Genomic DNA, 19,588 nt, shown 5'->3' with positions numbered 1-19,588 from the left:
AGAATTCCATGTACTTTTCCGTGTTTGTACTTTTCTATTTAGGGAAACCTATTTTGACTCTTGCAGACAATTACACTTCAGAGTCTTGGAGGTTGCGTGTATGTGTGTGTGTTTGTGTGTGTGTGTGTGTTAGACAGCCAATTCTGGCATTGCATCTCGGTAGATGTGCGTCCATCACTCCTGAGTTTCCACCACAGTCACCCACCGGTCTAAAGATGCGGATCACTGTCCAATTCAATTACACAATGTCATCAGGCAGTCTGAAAACATTTCTGCGTGCAGCCGTGCAGCCGTGCACACGCACACGTTCACCTTTTAAACTTGCGCATACAAAGACAGAGAACAACAGTGTGAGTGTACTTTAATTTTATTAAAACAATTATAACAACGAGTTATTGGACAAAAGCTGTTAATTTACCGAATTTTATTACTTCAAAATGGTTAAAAAACTGATTTTATTACAGGTTAAATTTTATTGCTATATTATAATATTCTCTATTTAACAACAACAAAAACTTACCTGCAAAGCTCAATACTTAAAACCTGAAAATGTACTAAAACAGTTTCAGTACACTTCCAATATCTCTGTGGGAGTCACATGATTAATTTTCTTTGGGCTTTCAGTTTCAGTTTTAAGTCCCAACAGATAATAATTTTAAAAGATAAGACTAATACTGATGAACCTGACTAATCACAGTCACTGACCTCTGGGGCTGAGAAGGGGGATTTTTAAGGAGCGGATCCTCATTTTGTTTGCAGACACCGTTAGGATTTAGGCTGAGAGGCTTGTGTCGATGACCATCAGCAAAAGCAGCAAAAAGCCCCGCTAGTCTCGTTAAAGCTACAAGTTCAAGACGATCCCAAGTCACTCTGATAGGCCTCTTAAATCGTTTTAGTGCCCTCTCTCCACTCACCGGGAGCGTTTCAAGTCTTCTCAGATAAATAAAGGTACAAATCCTGGCATACTTTAACTCCCATACCAGCAGCCATCTTTAGGGGGTTGCAGTGCAGCTTAAAGCCAATAAGGGTTACGTGAAAGTACCTCGTTTTTCACTGAAACCAAAGGGTATTGGCAAAAAAAGGAGTTTGGTGTTTTAATTGGTGAGTTCAAACTGTCCCGTTTGGCTCTTGGTCCTCATGTGTAGAACTGCATGCACAGGAACCTGGAAAGAACACAAAGTAGGAAACCTATCAGGACCAACAGGCATTCAGTTTACATGAGGACTGGAAGAAGAGTGAAAAAGGAAGGTAGATAGTGGTTTAGAGAGTGAAACGGGTCATTCAGAGTTGTTTACTGTGATCATACAAGCCACAGTGGTCAGCGCACCGCGTCCTTACGTTGTCAGGGGCACCCATACTCAGACTGGACAAATAACTAGTTTCACAAGCTGACTCCGTTGTATCTTTACCTTTTTCACGTTGACTGTTATAATTGGACAAACACAGGTTACTAATAACATTAAAGATCTCTTCTTGTGCATGTGTCCCAGTGAGCTTAATATGGGCCTATAATGGGCAACCATTGCAGGACCCTGTCCCCGACACCGAAGCAGCTAAATGGAATTCAGCCATTTTAAAATTTTATTATTTACACCTACAAAATGACCTTCTGTAAAAAAAAAAAAAAAAAAAAAAAAAAACATTCTTACATTACTGAGGCCTTGTCTCTCAGGAAGATAGAGACGGAACAGATCTTGATATAAAATAATTTTGAAAGATTTTTCATTCGAAAAAAAATGTTCTGTTCTTTCTAAAGGTTTTTTGTGCTAAAAAAAAAACATGAGACAACTTATTATTTACGACAGATTAATTTTAAATATCTTTTTGCATGACTGAAGAGGATCATTAAATCATAAGAATAAAGAATATGATAATTTATGATTTTCCAAACACCAGACAGTTATAATGTGCAAGACCCACTATATTTTTATTTTTTTATTTATGTTTTCATTGTTGACCTCATAAGTTATTAATAAACACAGTATAATAGTGTCAAACACAGTCCGTGATAGTCTAACGCCATGTTACTTTATTGTCTTTATCAACAAGAATTGAACGACCCATTTATGTTAAAACACAAGTGTTACTTTTGTCACATTATGTTTGTCACTCGGTAGCATGTAGATTGAATTAAGAGCTTCAGGAGCAGGCGGACTTTGACTTTAATGGATTCTCCAAGTTGATATGTTCAGTGATACAGATAATGCTGTGTTTTCACAAACGTGCTTCACAGTTTTCTTTCAGTTCCAACCCTCCCACCCGCCCACTGCTCCCTACGCTTCAAACTTTGACACATCCCCAAGTAGCTCCTCCGTCACCATCTACCTTTAGCATCCATCTGCCCCGAGGCTTTTCCTCCTCTACCTCACTGTCTGCTCCCGCCACACCTCGATCACTACCTACACCTGTTAGCCACGTCCTTCCCTGAACTCCTCCACCTCATACCCCTCCACATTCTCCATCCCCCACCTGCCACCCCCACCATATGAAATGTTGACCCTGTGGCTGGTGTCTCCTGGTACTGGGACTGCCTGCCAAACTCAATGGGCCCGGCGCATTGGGTAGCCAGGCCGTGTGTGTGTGTGTGTGTGTGTGTGTGTGTGTGTGTGTGTGTGTGTGTGTGTGTGTGTGTGTGTGTGTGTGTGTGTGTGTGTGTGTGTGTGTGTGTGTGTGTGTGTGTGTGTGTGTGTGTGTGTGTGTGTGCGAATGCGTCTGCGTGTGCATGTGCCTGTGTGTGTGTTGGGTCACAGCGTGGGGATTAGGTGTGTGTGAGTGATTGAGGGTGACAGCGGCCCCAGCATTAGGTGCCCTGTGGCAGATTTCATGGGCCTGTTTTAGACACACTAAGCTGGATTTACCAGCAGCAGTGTGTCAGCAGTGATGCAGCCTGCCTGGACCTCCTACAGAACACACACAAGCGCACACACACATATATTGACCCTACCTATCCACCTGTAACCAGTCTGACTGTCCCATCAATGTTTTTCTAACCATTCCTTACAGATAAAATGCCTTCCTGTCACAATATCTGTGATTTCCACTAGTTTATTAAACCTCTTCACGGTACTGTAAATATGCCGAGGCACTGTGGAGTCTGGTGCATGCGGGGTACGGTAGCATGCACTAAGCATCACCTACACCGTGACCCCAAAACAAACAGTTGGGCTCAGTCACGCCAGCATCTGACAGAGAAATGTTGCACAGAATTCAGTTCGTTTCAGTGGATTCCCTTAATGCCGGCAAAGTAGAATAAACCTTTCATTGGTGTCCTTTTACGTGCGAATTTGCACTGATTGTGTCTTGCATGACTTTGACGAGGGCCTTACAGACTAGAATTCAAAACGGAACAATCTTTAAAGATCAAATTGTTTCATGAAAATTAAAAGTGTGGTACAAAAGCCTCGTGGTATAATCTGAAAAAAGTTAAAACAATGCTGTTCAGTGTGTTTATTCTCATTCCATTATGTACAAATTATTAGTTTGTTCATTTAAATATAAATGTTTATGTTGATGGTTGAAGCCAATTTTTATATTTGGATACAATAAAAACTGGCATACGTCAAATATTTTGTATGATGGATTACTTCAGTTTTGCCATCCAATACGTTGTGTTTTTAGAAGGTAATCAGATGATGATTTATTACCATATGAAGTAAATTATGTAACTGTGTTTCCTTAAAATGTGCTTGGTTTTTAGTTATCGATCTACCAGTGTTCTGATACTGATCATGCACTTTTTCTTTTTCTCTTCCTCTTTCTGGAGTGACTTTATGGGCCTCAAAGGATCAATTGATAAAACTTTATTGGGTTATCAATGCATCAATTACATGCAAATGTGCAGCTAAATGTAATGTAGCTACATGTGACTTTAGACTTTTGAAATTCCCCGCAAAGTCAGATCTCCTGCACCTGATTGTTCCTCTTTTCTTCTCCCTGCTCTGACAGGCGTTTGTGCTCTTTCCATTTAAAGTGCCACAAAATTCAAATTATGATATTTCTCCACAGCTGAGTTGCATGCTGGGTATATTGCTGCATACGTGTGGTCACTTTGTGTGAGGGTATGTGAGGTCACTGTGGCCCTGCGTGTCTGCATACACATGTACTAATGCTTGATTTTTTTTTTTTTTTGTGAGACTTGTGTGCTGCAAGTGCTTATTGTGCACACCTTTGTCCCCTGTGTGTGTGTGTGTGTGTGTGTGTGTGTGTGTGTGTGTGTGTGTGTGTGTGTGTGTGTGTGTGTGTGTGTGTGTGTGTGTGTGTGTGTGTGTGTGTGTGTGTGTGTGTGCGCTCCCTCCCAGATCTCTGTTACAGCCTGTCCATTGTGAACAGGAGTGTTGAGCAAGATCCTGACCCACCAGTGTGTACTAATCACTCGCATTCCTCGGGATTAAACGGCCAATTAACAATAAGAGAGCCATTGTAGCCCTTGTCTCCTTGTGCGTCACAGTTAAAAGGTTTTGTGTGTGTGTACGTGTCACAGCGAGTGCGTGTGTGACTCTGTGTGTGTGTGTGTGTGTGTGTGTGTGTGTGTGTGTGTGTGTGTGTGTGTGTGTGTGTGTGCATGAAGCCAAGGTGCTTGTTGCTAATCAAAAGTACTCTTTGTGTTTCTGTATTGCACTTAATTGCAACACTGCATGTTTTAATGTAACATGAAATCTTAGAGAAACTATATAAAAGTAATGCAGGGGATCGAGGGAGAGAAGTGCATTATGGGTACTACGTGGCAAACAGTGGGTGCAAGTCACAGGAGGTGTGTGTGTTGTGTGTTTGACAAACCTGGTCCTGATGAGGCGCCAGTGGCAGGTGCACCGGGCTTCAGTACATTTACATTGTCATTCACATAACAGTTATCAGTCTGTGCAATTCTTCTTTAATCGGCGTATTCAAATGTGTGATGCTGCGCGTGTCTACGAAATATACCCTGTCGTATGTATGCATGATATAGATGGCGTCTTCACTTCAGTAGCCCTGTGTGTGTGTGTGTGTGTGTGTGTGTGTGTGTGTGTGTGTGTGTGTGTGTGTGTGTGTGTGTGTGTGTGTGTGTGTGTGCGTGCGTGTGTGTGTGTGTGTGTGTGCATAGGGTGTGTGTATGCACCAGTGTGGCACGTGTCGGAGTGTGGCCGAGGATTAGTGAGGCTCAGGGCCTGTTGCTCCACTTCCATGATTACTACTGCTGTCTACTGCCATATGGGGTGGTGGGGCTGCAGGTGGGGGGTGGGAGGGGTGGCAGTGCTGGTGGTGGTGAGGGAGGGGTGCTCTCAAGCTACTGTACCACGCCACACACACTCAACCCCCCCACCCCACCCCCATCCCCGCACCAATAATGTCCTTCTTCCCCACCACACCAGCACACACATGCTCCCCAAACACATTACACACACACGTCTTTCATAAGACAGTGCACATGAAACTATGCATGAATGCACATATAACCTTGTTTTAACAAGCTGAGTGTTATAGTGTGTGTGTGTGTGTGTGTGTGTGTGTGTGTGTGTGTGTGTGTGTGTGTGTGTGTGTGTGTGTGTGTGTGTGTGTGTGTGTGTGTGTGTGTGTGTGTGTGTGTGTGTGTGTGTGTCATAGCTGGAGCTGTCAGTCTGACTTCCTTTGGGTCTTTCTAGTGTAAATCATAAGATTTCAGGATAATGACTCGGAGTAAGTTTTAGATAAGGATCGGTTTAGGTAGTAGTGGTTCGTAGTCCTCTAAAGTGATGGGAACCTGAGTGAGTGTGTGATGCACCTTCCCGATAAGCCTAAACCTTTTTTCAGTGGTTGATCTCATGTTTGCACATTCAGCTGGATCTAAAAAAAAAAAAAATCATTGTCTAGTTTTGACTTAAAACCTGATAACAATAATACAGATATTTTAGGAATTCATTGTGAATGAGGAATAGTCATCTAGCTATCCGCAAAAGTTGTAAAAAATATATATACATTTGACCAGAATTTGCAATTCAAACCAGTTGAACAGCTACGTTTTATTACAGCATGATGTAAGTTCTTACATGTAGGTACTATGCACATACATGTTTTGTGCATTTCTGGCATTAAAATAAAACATCTTCACATGTTCTGATAACATTTGGGATGCAACTGAAATTTCTCATCTTAAATTATTCCAAGTGTATCAGTATGAAGGCATGAACAGGTGTTAACATGCTAAAACCCCAGACAGCGGTCAAGGAGGGGGCTAAATGATGACAGTTAACACACACACACACACACACACACACACACACACACACACACACACACACACACACACACACACACACACACACACACACACACACACACACACACACACACACACACAGACCCCACCTGCTGCTGTCTGCAGTAGATTAGAGTTCTGTCTGCACTGAGAAGACAGCAGGACACACACATGCTCACATCAGGGGGTCTGCAGTCTGTGAAATTGATCAAGATGCTGGCCAGACATTATTTACAGATGAACTCAGTCAGACTCATCCTTCTGTCACATAACGCTTTGTGCCTGCACTCTGGTGCAGCATCACACACACACACACACACACACACACACACACACACACACACACACACACACACACACACACACACACACACACACACACACACACATAGCTCCATTTTTTTCTTTCTGAAGAGGCAGAAATTCACATTAACATCCATCAGCTCCAAGAAAAAAAAAACGCCGACTACAAACCATTCTCACAACAATCACGAAAATAATTTACTCATAGGCGTGGGAGCCATGTGTGCCTGTCAGAGACATGTTTGACTGTGTTCCTGCTTCTGGCTTGAATATTGTCTTTACTCAGAGTGGATATAATCTGAAAGTGTATAACAACATTAAAATAAAGATAACAATTGAATATGTTTGAGGGGTTATTTTATATGGCTAAAATGTGCATAAGTGTGACAATTATGACTTTACATTTTAATTTCTAGAACCATAAATGACATCATTACAGACATTGGAACTGCAATGTAACTTCAATAATAAATATGTGGTGGATAACTGGTAGAAAATTAAAGTAATCAATTGTAAAGTAATGTGTCTTGTCATTGGAGCGGGGTCAGTGTTGATTGTGCACAGAAAGCATAGTTGATAATAAAATATAAAAATAGCAGCAGCTTATATTTGTAATGTGCAGTAGCCTGAATATTAAGTTTAAATTTTACAGCATTTTTTTTTTTTTGGACATTATTCAACAACATAAAGTCGTGATGAAGGTTTTCCTGCAGTTACACGGGGGTCACAGTCATCTAAACACACAGTGCTGTTCTATATATAACGCTGCTGGTGATATGTACAGTGTATATAAAGTAGTCAAGCCTACTTGTATATAGTTTCTCATTATATAAGCGACCACAGCCTGAGTGTATCTTTAGCTTCGACCCATGACGGACTACTGACAACCCAAATCCTTCTAAATGGGCACACACACATACACACACACACACACACACACACACACACACACACACACACACACACACACACACACACACACACACACACACACACACACACACACACACACACACACACACACACACACACACACACACACACACACACACACTAATGGCATGTAATGGCAGTCTTAACAGCAGGAGCATTCACTGTAACCTATACACAGCAAGGGACCTTAATTTCATGTGGCCCATTGTGTCACTGCAGACGTAGAGCACTATGCAGAGACACATGGTCTGGCCTGGACTCACACAGCGTAATCCTCACATCACTTAAATGAGGAGTTAACACACACTGACCTCAATACATGTGCACACACACACACACACACACACACACACACACACACACACACACACACACACACACACACACACACACACACACACACACACACACACACACAAACACACACCAGCCTTTCTATCTATATATCAACTCAGACAATAGCAGTAGTCTGATAAACATATTAAAAAAAATACAAATAACATCAAAAGTAAAAGACATTCTGTTTGAATAGTTGAACTTTTGACTATAAAATCATGAAAAGCAGCAGAACAAGGAGACCCTCAAAAAGCTGCGATTGTCCCAACGCCCCTCCCACACTCCCCCTTCCCCATCTGCCTCTCTCTCTCTTCTTCCTGCCCTGTTTGATCATCACGTTCCTCTACTCTTCCTTCCTTCCACCCCATCCGCCTCAACTTTTCCGCCCAGTTTCCTCCAGTTGTAATTTTGACCTCCATCAGTCCCTCGCAGTAAAGCCCACATTCCTTCCTTCTCAGTTGTGTCTCAAAGTCTGCCTGCCTCTCCCCCTCTCTCTCTCTCTCTCTCTCACACACACACACACACACACACACACACACACACACACACACACACACACACACACACACACACACACACACACACACACACACACACACACACACACACACACACACACACACCACTGTGTCCCTCTCTGTCAGCACGTCTCCCTCCCGTCCCATAACGTTCAGTTACCTTATCAATAGTGATCAATTCAGCCACAGAATTGAAGGTCCTGCTCTCTGTTCCACTGCAGTGAGCGCTCAGTTCTCTCCATCCACCCTTCCTCTGTCAATCTGGCCACAAACCCCTCTTTCCTCCCTTTATCCCGAGGTAAGATACTTACTTTTCAGATAAAGCATATTATGATAAATCGGCTGAACTCTGTGCGTGTGTGTGTGTGTGTGTGTGTGTGTGTGTGTGACTGTCACACACACACACACACACACACACACACACACACACACACACACACACACACACACACTATAAGCACACAGTGTGCACACAGACATACAAAAATACACAATCGAACAACATGATGTCAGAGGTACTTAACAGCTGGGAAAGTGTGTGTATGTGGAGGGTTTGTGTGTTTGTAAATAATGCGTGTGTGTGTGTGTGTGTGTGTGTTTTGGGAAGTGATGGTTTTTGATCGGTGTCATGCCAACAAATCACTCAATCATGGAAAGCATGCACATAAATGATCTTCCTTCTTATCATGTTTTTATCATCTGCATCACACACACAAACAAAGGATTGGCATCTAACAACAAATACTGGTTTACCAGGCCTGTCAGGAGGGGAGGATTCTGGGAAAAAATATTCTGTTATTGTTCTGAGAGGACACTGGAAACTAAAGAAATTGCATTTCCTGTGGGAAAAATTTCATTAGGATGATTGTTGAGAAGCCAGGACGGAGTTAAACTTCATTTCAATTTCAGTTTGAAATCCTTTTTTTCATTTCTGACTCTCAGATATGCACACATTCACTGACCAAGCAGACGAGGGAGAATTAATGTCTGACTATTTCTCTTTGTTTTTGTTTTTTATGATAATGGTCTGGAATAAATGAGTTTGCTCTCAGCTTCTTAGTTCATTGAAGGATGTTCACTAATGAAATAGGATGAGAGAAATAGTGGAGCATATGGGCGCACACAGAGGGATGGAAGTTAAGGTCAACAAGGGGAATAAAACAGTTTGGAGAAGATGAAAACTAAATGAAAATACAATGGCGGTGTTTGCCTTTGGGACATGAATGCGTGCTTGTTTCAAAATGGGATGTTTATGAAATGCTGTGTGTGAGTGTGTGTCTGAGTGTGTGTGTGTGTAGGAGTATAGATTAGATGTACTAAGCCTCTTATGTGATGGTTGTCCTTAATTTGGTTCTGCTCTGGGTCCTAGTGCGTCCAAACTACCAGCAGTTTGTTATCACGGAGCAATTTCCACACAAACAACCCAGATAACATCGCTTGTCGTGCAACAATAAAATACACCGGCTTGATAGAGAGCATCAATCATATTTATACGCATGCAAATACACACGATTAAACTTTGCTAAGTAAATTACTTGGAAGAGGAGAAGGATGACTGAAATAAATATATCTGAATAAATGAGACAACCAATTTCCTTAATCCATTGTACAAGGAAATTACCTGTCATATTAAAACCATGTCATGGAGCTGCTGGTACCTTCTTTGATTGTTCTTGTTCAAGATTTACAATCTATATGAGCAAATCACTGTGTTTCTATGAGCAACACTTTTGATTGCTTATTGTATTTGATAAAGTGCAACTACTGAAGGAGTGTAATTTAGAACAATAGTTGAAAAATGGGCCTATTTTAACATCTTTAATTAATCACTTTCATTGTAAGGGATTCAGGAATTACCCATAAGCATCATGTAGGCCTAGTTTCCTTCTTTTCTTTTTTAAATGATAATTTTACAATGTAACATTGTTTTATAGATTAGAAAGCCAGAGGCCTCCTGTATTCATTATTAAGTAAAAATGCCAGTTCCCTTGCTATTTTACTTTGACTTTTTGTTAACAATAAATTAAGTTCTAACGTATCTGTCCTAACATTAGGCTATCTTATCATTAAATGAAAAAAAGGCTGCATTTGAAAAAAGCTAAAAGTCCCAAGAGGTGGTATTTTGTTCAGTCGGTCTTCTATTTCAGTCTTTTAATTGAAAAAAAAAAAAAAAAAACATCAAACGGTGCCATCAATATGGGTGAAAATCTATCATAATTTTGTTTTAAAGTACTGCACTAAAAAAAAAATGCAACAGAAGAAGAGTGATGGAAGCAGGTACGTGAAGAAAGCGCGTGCACAGCAGTGTTGCGCGCGCTCTAGGGCATATCTGAGGTCTCACGCGGGTTTTTTTTTTTTTTTTTTCTTCCTCTCTGTCAGTTGGAGGTCTCGAGACATTCTTGTCTTCAGACTCCCCTCAGTTTGCTCGGCGAGCTGCCCGCAGTTCGTTCTCGTTCAAGCTGTCCGAGCTATCTTACAGCAACAACAAATAAACAAACAAACAAACAAACAAACAAACAAACAAGGCGTACCTGGAAGTGGAGCGTGTGAGGCGTCCGCTGAAGACACAAGGTATCCAAACGTCAGCAGCACGCGCACGCACGCCAAGGCCTGCCGAAACGGGCGCACACACAACCTGAGCAGGTGAAGACTTTTTATTCGAGGTTTGGAAACGTTCAAACACGCCGGTAAAAAGTCACCCTGTCGCTCTGTGTGTGTCTTTATATCTCCGCTTTGGCTTTACAGAGCTAGATAAACCCCTTATACAGTTTGGGCTGCAGCTACATGGGTCTGTGCGTGCGTGTGTGTGTGTGTGTGTGTGTGTGTGTGTGTGTGTGTGTGTGTGTGTGTGTGTGTGTGTGTGTGTGTGTGTGTGTGTGTGTGTGTGTGTGTGTGTGTATTTTAAACTATAAGAAATCCGATTCAATTAACAAGCGCAGAGAATCGGCTTTGGACACTGTGAAATTGTCTCGCCGCAGAGGATGGCACACACCGGCCAAACTCCAGCCCGGCGACAAGAGACACTCAGCTCAGCGTCAATACCTGCACACCACGAGTATGACAACATAAACAAACAACGGCAAAACACAAAATGACGAGTTCTGCGATACTGTGTAAAATATTAATACACTTTTTTTTTTTTTTTTTAAACGAATTTACCTCTAATTTCAGTGCAACGTTTGAAAACAATTACGAATATAGATACACATATATTTAATAGAAACTAAGTGTCCCTTCCCAGATTAAATGTATTTTTTTGCAAATAGTTACATTTATCTGTTATTTTATATTTCAAATCAGGCATCTATCGGCCCACCTGTTGCCTGTTTAATTTCTAAAGTATTCTCTAAACATTAAACTATAAGTTTGTATCTTTCCCCCTATAATATCAGCTGCTACATAACTATCAAATATCTGAGGTACATGATGAATTTATGGTAATACATTATTAAAGTCTAATAAAAAGAACTATTATTAGTAGTATATTATTATTATTATTATTATTGTTATTATTATAGACCAGAGTGAATGAATGGATGAATGGGCCGGAGGGAGTATGTTGGGGATCAGAAAGGGATTTAATAGCAGAACAACGCGGTCTTTGTGCTGTTTTAATCCGGCCTGCACCCCCTTCTCCGCCTCGCAGTGGCTCTACCTCTGCCTCCACACTCAAGCCGGGCCGCCCAATTATTTTAGGAGGCCAATTTCGAAAATGGCCCAGAACAAGAAAAGGTCCTTCTTTTGGAAAAGACTGACCATCATGCAACATTCGCTGTAAAAAAAAAAAAAAAAAAAAAAAAAAAAAGTCAATTTGCCAAGGGCCTTTATGAACCAGAGAACATACTTTCAAGTCTGTTTTTCGTTCTTTGTGTTTTAATCATTGCGTTTTTTCAATCGATCTTTAAATAGGCTGCATATCAACAGGTGTCTGCTGCTGCAAAGAAATTTGCCTAAATGTTAAAAATAATGAAATGTAAGAGACATAAAGTAATCACTGAAACTCCACAAGAAGCACAATTGTGTGTCAAATTATCATCCTAAACGCATCAGGGTCAACATGAATAGACCTGCATGATGAATAATAATGAATATGTAAATGCATGTGGGCGCGTGCGTTTGCTTAAGCCGACCGAGTCAGAGGGAGAGAGAGAGAGAGAGAGGGAGAGAGAGAGAGAGAGAGAGAGAGAGAGAGAGAGAGAGAGAGGGAGGGCTCTGGGTGTCTACTTGGGTAAGAAGTTACTTCTAATTAGCCAGTCTCTTCTCGCTCGCCTCACTTGTTCACCCAGCAGATCCACATCCTCTTCTCAGGGACCGCCAGGGGCCCTCTGCACTTTTCAGCACCCATCAGACGACGCACTGCTGCGGACCTGCTCCGTTTTGGCACCTCTCACCTGGCGACGTAGGTGCGCGCCGCAATTACGCACGATTTTCCCGGAGCAACTGCATTATAGCGCAAGTCCTTGTTTAGTCAACCGTAATCATTTTTTCATGTGATATTTTCTCTTATAGTCTTGGGTTGATTTGAGTGGTTGTTGTTGTCCTTCTTCGTTGAACACAGGAGTGATAAATTATACACCCAGCCCTTAAATCTGCTGTGGTTTTACGCTTGAAGTGCAAACAGGTGTAAAGGCGCACCGCGTTTACTTCAGAAGTCAGAATCACGAGTGCCCGAGTGCACGGCACTTAGAGGAGCCAACAAAGGTCGTGAAGGAGAAGACAGCAACTGAAAACTCAAAAACAACAACTAAGTGACAAACAACCCAGGGAAAAGAAAAACACCGGGAGGGAGTGACAGGAAAAAAAAAACGAGAGAGAGAGAGAAAGAGAGAGAGAGAGAGAGAGAAAGAGAGACACCCCCTGGAGACTAGTTAGGAGACCCGGCCCCGGTCTGAGAGAAGGAGAGAGAGAGTGAGGGAGTGAGGGAGTGTTTTAAAGCCGGCAGGAGGCATGATGTCCTACATTAAGCAACCCCATTACGCCGTGAACGGGTTAACGCTGTCCGGCCCGGGCATGGATCTGCTCCACTCTGCCGTTGGATATCCCAGTAAGTAGTGGCCTCTGATTTCTAACTACATATTTGTGTTCTATTTAAACGCGTCTTTTTTTATTCTTGTTTCAAATGGGAAAAAAAAAAAATTCTGAAAGACTGAAACTGAAGGAATTCACAGAAAACCTTGTTGGCTGCGTATTTTATGCGTAAAATCTGTTTAAAAAAGAAATTCACTTGCACGTCATTTCCTAAATTTTTGCTGTAATGCTATACTTAATGAGTGTGAATATAAGCCTCCGATTCTTCAGCTACCAGAACATGTGTTCACTTGACCTATAATAAGTTCAGCGGATTATAGAGTCAAAAAACAATGAAAATGTGTGTGAATAGAAACGCTGCCTGTTCTCACACATAATTAAACTCCAAGCTGTTGCTCTTATCAGGTAACCTATTTCCAAAAGGACAGTCTTTGTGCTCCTCATATTTTATGACATAATTTTTTTTTTTTTTTCCATGAATGAACACTTCCTATATATTGTTTGCATGGACTACATGTTCTGATCAGCATCTGTCATCCTCGAGGAGCGAGCTGAACCGCTGCCGAGGTTTTAAGTGACGATAGAAGGCACGTTACAAAGCTCGGCCTTCTTGCTGCAGATGAAGAAGAATTTGAATCAACGGAAATTTTGAGAGCACTTTTAAGATTTTGAATCCGTCATACGCAGTGACTTTCGTTTCGTCGCTTTGTATATTTCGATTCGAAAAGCCTCACTTTTGAAATGTAAAACCCAAAGACAAATACGAGTTTATTCGATTCAGTGAAAAATGCGTCAATCATCGACACGTTGTTGTTCGTCTCAACACCACATTTGCTAAATTATGACTAGAAATGCCAACAAGGTCCGATTAAAATTCATCTTCTAAAACGTATCAGACTCGATCCCGTATTTTTGCAGGACATGTTCTGTAGAATAATATCTACAAACACTGACAATGTCGAGCATGAAATGTGGAATCACGAAGGAGAATCAATCTTTTTTATTATTATTATTATTTTTTTATCCTGCGAATTCAAAAGATAAATTTGATTGGGTCAAAAATTATCATTGATTTTTTTTTCCACTAAAATACGTTAATAATGTTTTAACATAGAATTAAACTTCTACTATTTCCCATCTATCGCTAAATTTAAACCAACTTAAACAAATGAAATTCACATCTGAATAATCTATAATTAAAACAAGGCAAAGCTAAAACAAAATAATAATACGAATTATTATTATTAATTTTATTTTTCACAGGCACCCCGCGTAAACAGCGTCGGGAACGCACCACCTTCACGCGGGCACAGCTGGACATCCTAGAGGCTCTGTTTGCCAAAACCCGCTACCCAGACATCTTCATGAGGGAGGAGGTGGCCCTCAAGATCAACCTGCCTGAGTCCAGAGTCCAGGTAATACATGAGGGAATGTTATTTTGTTTCATATGGAGTATTTATGGCTGGAACAAAGACATGTCAAGCCAGTCTGTATGTGTGTGCGTGTGTTGTCGTGTCAGACAGTTTTAAACACGTAGAATTAACAGGTTTCCCCATAAAAGCAGCTTTTACAGTTTAGCTGTTTATTTAAAAGATAATTAGACACAGATTATTTATTTCTTTGATTAGATAATGAAATGCTGTTATTTAATAATGCCCCTTTGTCAACCCAAAGGTTTGGTTCAAGAACCGTCGTGCCAAGTGCCGCCAGCAACAGCAGCAGAGCACAGGCCAGTCCAAACCCCGGCCCCCTAAAAAGAAGGCGTCCCCCGCTCGTGAGGCCAACACCGAGGCCAGTGCCAACGCCACCAATGGACCCTACAGCCCTCCACCCCCTCCCCCAGGCACCGCCATGACCCCCAGCTCCAGCTCTGCCAGTGCCACGGTGTCTATCTGGAGCCCAGCCTCCATCTCTCCGCTGCCAGACCCCCTGTCCGCCTCCACCACCCCCTGCATGCAGCGCACCACCTCTTACCCCATGACCTACACCCAGGCCCCGGCCTACAGCCAGAGCTACGCAGGCTCCTCCTCCTACTTCACCGGCCTGGACTGTAGCTCCTACCTGTCTCCGATGCACCCGCAGCTCTCGGGCACCGGTGGGGCCCTGAGCCCCATCACAGCCTCCTCAATGGGTGGGCCCCTCAGCCAGTCCCCCGCCTCACTCTCCTCCCAGGGCTACACAGCCGCCTCACTGGGCTTCGGGGCCGTCGACTGTCTAGACTACAAAGACCAAGCTGCCTGGAAGCTCAATTTCAATGCAGCTGACTGTCTGGACTACAAAGACCAGAACTCATGGAAGTTCCAGGTCTTGTAAATAACAGGAAGTGGGATGTGAGGAGGGAGGCAGGTGATGGGGGGGGGGGGGGGGGGGGAGTGAGAAATCAAACAAAATCAAAGAAGGGTGAAAAACCCCAGATTACTTTTGGTGCGTTTTTAGAAGAAGGAACTTGGGACACAGATATCTGTTAATCATATCAGTTGAAGAGCTAATCAGCTGAAATAATCTCATCATTTTTGTTGTGTCAGAAAAATATGTGTGGAAGTAAACTCATCTGTAAATGCTTGGCTTGGTGATTGTAACAGACAGATGACAGTATAGAAATCAGCCTGGAAATGAAGGAACGGCCACATATAAGGAGCACAAGGTACAATTTAATTATCTTGCTTAGTGGATCAAAAGGTTGAAACTGCTGTGATTTAAATACACTGAAGTGAACATGCAAAAAAAAAAAAAAAAAAGGAGGCCACTTGTCGTGTGCTGGATACTTTGAGTGATGACTTGGTACTTGTTAACAGAAATTTGCTGGCTTGGGCTCAGACCGGATTTGAAGCACAGCACATTTTGTTTTAACTTTAGCCGCAGCACAACAACAGTCGTTCCTTTAGTAACTGACAAGTGCTCCGCATGACTGACATAGAAAGCCTTGAAACTGACTTCCAAGTGATGACAGCCCGGGTTGATGTTATTCCCCCCTTCTAGACTTTGTCTTGTATTTCCTGTGATGTATTTCTTTTACAAAGTTGCTTTTTTTTTTAATCGCTCAGAAAGCTTTGAGACAAACGAGTGAGCTAACCCAAGCACACACCTGAAGGATGTGTCTTTCCAGGGTGGTGGCCACTAATTCAATAGCACGTGGAAAAACGTATAGCAGACCCAAGCTGATGGTTCCCTGTAGCCTTGTATTGAAACTGACCCTCTGCAGCCGCTGTGGAGGGGGGCGGAGTTAGTCACTCCAGTGACTGCAGTACAAACCTGTTGCCTTTGAGCATGGTTGTATACATTGTTAGTTTTAATAGGATCACTTCCACACAATTGGAGCAACAATGGTCACATTGTGGCCACCTGACCCCCCCGTCCCCCTCCCCCTCACCCCCCCCCCTCCACTTCATCTCGCAATAAAGTCGCAACAGTTCTTGAATTTACGAATGAATAAACTTTTTGTCTGCCAGTGAGGTATTCGATGGGAGAGACGACTGCACCAGAGAGAGGGAAGGGACTGGGCCGCCATGCGGCGCCCCCCTCCCCCCTTTGCACAGAGAGTTTGGTGCCTCTCTCAACTCCAACCTGTGAAGAAGTGATGGGTACCACTTTATGTGTTTAATGTTTCGTTTGATTTCTTTTTGTATTAGACTTAAACAATATTATGTTTCTTTTAAAAATTGTGAATTCGTTGAAGTAAAAATTGTGGTAATTTGTTTTGAAGTTGATATTATTATCAGTATTATGACTATCATCATTAATATTATGTCTTCAGCTGACATGGACATTGCTAATATACTTTTTTTGTTGTTGTTTTGTAAATATTAAAACTTGAAAATGCAATCATGTCTGGTATCGGCGGTGTGTTGTTATGCAGGCGCTCCTCCCAACAGACTCTCTTTCTCTCTCTCACTTTCTTAATTTCTAGAAAACTGCCAACTTTTTATTTTTTCTGTTTATATTTTTCTGGTTTCTGCTTCTTCTTCTTTCTTTTTTTTTTTTTTTCAAACTCAGGGGTTTATCCAATAAAAGTAGCAGTAATAGGACACAATGCTATTTATGCTTCTTAATCATTTACTGTACTTTTATCTTTTGCATTATAATCTTCTCTGCTTATTTTTCTGACATGAATTATTTTGTATGTTTCATTTGTCTCCTGTGTTTGACCGGTCTCACCACTACCATGCTAGATAGCTATGATGTTTCTGAGACATTAAACGACTTCATTAAAACTCTGGGGTCTTTGTTTTCTGTGTCATCGGCGTGTTGCACCTGTGACACGTGTCATCTTCCTGTTTCTCCGCCCTTTTGGGGGCAGCAAAAAGGACAAATGGGAATGTCGGACATCTCCCGGAGGAAGATTGGGAATCAGTTTCTGGGAGCGTTCCACTAATCTATACAAGAGGTTCAGTGGGTATAAGGCAGAGATGAGCGGGAGCAGGGCAGAGAGGACAGAAAACAGATTAGAACTAACCATAATACTGAGTCCCTCCGCGCCGCCAGACCTAAACTGAACTACGGGAGACGGGCAGATTATTCTGGATTGATGAATGTTTCTGTGTGCTCCCAGGCCACAGGGTCGCCGTGGTATTAGCTCATGTGTATTGAGATGTTGAAACAGGGCTGTGGGGCTTGTATCCCAATGACACAATGCACCTATGGGAAGAAGATGTTTAAGCTGTATTACAATAATGCTGAAAGGTTTGTGCCTGCTGGTTTTAAATCTACAAGGAAAGCACAACAAACTGATCTGGTCACAACTAAACTGAGGTGATTGGTCTGTCCTTCAGAGTCGCTGGACAAACCTTGAAGTCTGGAGCAGGGTTTCCAGACTGTAATAGTCTGAAGCTGTGAGCAATAGTCAGGCTGAACCAGTCTCAGTGTTGATCCATCACTATAACAATTATCCTTCCTGGACTGAATTAACCAATTGGCACTGACCAGCATATACTACGCGTTTTGCACCTAAACTCTTCCACCGCCGACATTATTGGAACTATTTCAAGGTCACTGATTGGTCCGCCTTTCAGAACGGCTGAGCAAATGTTAATGCTAACAAGGTTTCCAGACTTTAATCAGTGAAGAAGGAAGCATTGACATTATACCAGCTAAGCATCAGCATCAAGCATTGTCATTGTGAACATGTTAACATGCTGATATGAGCTGTCACGTCAAAGCACCCTGGACTAACTACAGTCTCACAGTTTTGCTCTAACTTATTCTTCTTGTCCGTTCTTTATGCTCAGAATAGTGTATCAGTTTGTGATGATATTTCAAACTCAGATCAATAAAGCATTTTGCACATTTGAGTTGATATCGTAACCCGCATATCTAGTTTAAGGTTGCTGTTTCACTTGGCTACATTCTTCACTCTGAAAACTACACAAAGTTTACAGTACTGTGACCGTATAGTGAAACACAATCAGATGGATATTTGAATATTAACACTTAACTCTATGAGGCAAAACCTGTGGGTTGTTTTTTTTACCTGCCTGGTTGTTGCACTTCATTCCTCAGGCTGCCCGGTAACAGTGGGGCCTGTGACTGGGATTTAGTCTGAGAACACCCAGCTGCATGGCTTCAGCCGCATGGTGACACAGCATAACCCTGGCTAGCCCAAAAGCTCATTAACAAAGTGCAGTAGACTACAGTCACTAACAGGCTTTAATGGGTGTTCATATACCACGTGTGACATACATACAACTACACCCTGATAGATAGATAGACAGACAGACAGATAGATAGACAGACAGACAGACAGACAGACAGACAGACAGACAGACAGACAGACAGATAGATAGATAGATAGATAGATAGATAGATAGATAGATAGATAGATAGATAGATAGATAGATAGATAGATAGATAGATAGATAGATAGATAGATAGATAGATAGATAGATAGATAGATAGATAGATAGATAGATAGATAGATAGATAGATAGATAGATAGATAGATAGATAGATAGATAGATAGATAGATAGATAGATAGATAGATAGATAGATAGATAGATAGATAGATAGATAGATAGATAGATAGATAGATAGATAGATAGATAGATAGATAGATAGATAGATAGATAGATAGATAGATAGATAGATAGATAGATAGATAGATAGATAGATAGATAGATAGATAGATAGATAGATAGATAGATAGATAGATAGATAGATAGATAGATAGATAGATAGATAGATAGATAGATAGATGGGCCCCCTCCTGTGTTCTGCAGGCAGTGTGCTCCTGTAATCCCCCAGCAGCAGCATATGGACTGTGAA

The 19,588-nt window shown here is 41.8% G+C and overlaps 1 protein-coding gene across 1 annotated transcript; it reads left to right on the top strand.

Annotated features, from left to right (window-relative positions):
- Positions 1 to 13,248: 13,248 nt before the first annotated feature.
- On the top strand, positions 13,249 to 15,642 carry LOC138616587 (homeobox protein otx5-like). The gene is made up of 3 exons (XM_069691013.1): positions 13,249 to 13,345; positions 14,593 to 14,744; positions 15,004 to 15,642. The coding sequence occupies exons 1-3, from the start codon at positions 13,249 to 13,251 to the stop codon at positions 15,640 to 15,642; spliced, it is 888 nt and encodes a 295-aa protein (XP_069547114.1).
- Positions 15,643 to 19,588: the final 3,946 nt, after the last annotated feature.

Source organism: Brachyistius frenatus, unplaced genomic scaffold (assembly GCF_029030835.1).
Source record: "Brachyistius frenatus isolate BFR_SWC_R1_liver_20210118 unplaced genomic scaffold, ASM2903083v1 Contig_1, whole genome shotgun sequence".
Taxonomy (NCBI): domain Eukaryota; kingdom Metazoa; phylum Chordata; class Actinopteri; family Embiotocidae; genus Brachyistius; species Brachyistius frenatus.
The sequence above is the reverse complement of the archived record's forward strand: the minus strand, read 5'-3'. Positions and strand labels throughout refer to the sequence as shown.

Bases quoted from the DNA above. Each gene is read 5' to 3' on its own strand.
- LOC138616587 (XM_069691013.1), top strand. From the start codon at position 13,249: ATGATGTCCTACATTAAGCAACCCCATTACGCCGTGAACGGGTTAACG. The intron at 13,346-14,592 runs GTAAGTAGTGGC...TATTTTTCACAG, and splicing joins CTCTGCCGTTGGATATCCCA to GCACCCCGCGTAAACAGCGT. The intron at 14,745-15,003 runs GTAATACATGAG...GTCAACCCAAAG, and splicing joins TGCCTGAGTCCAGAGTCCAG to GTTTGGTTCAAGAACCGTCG.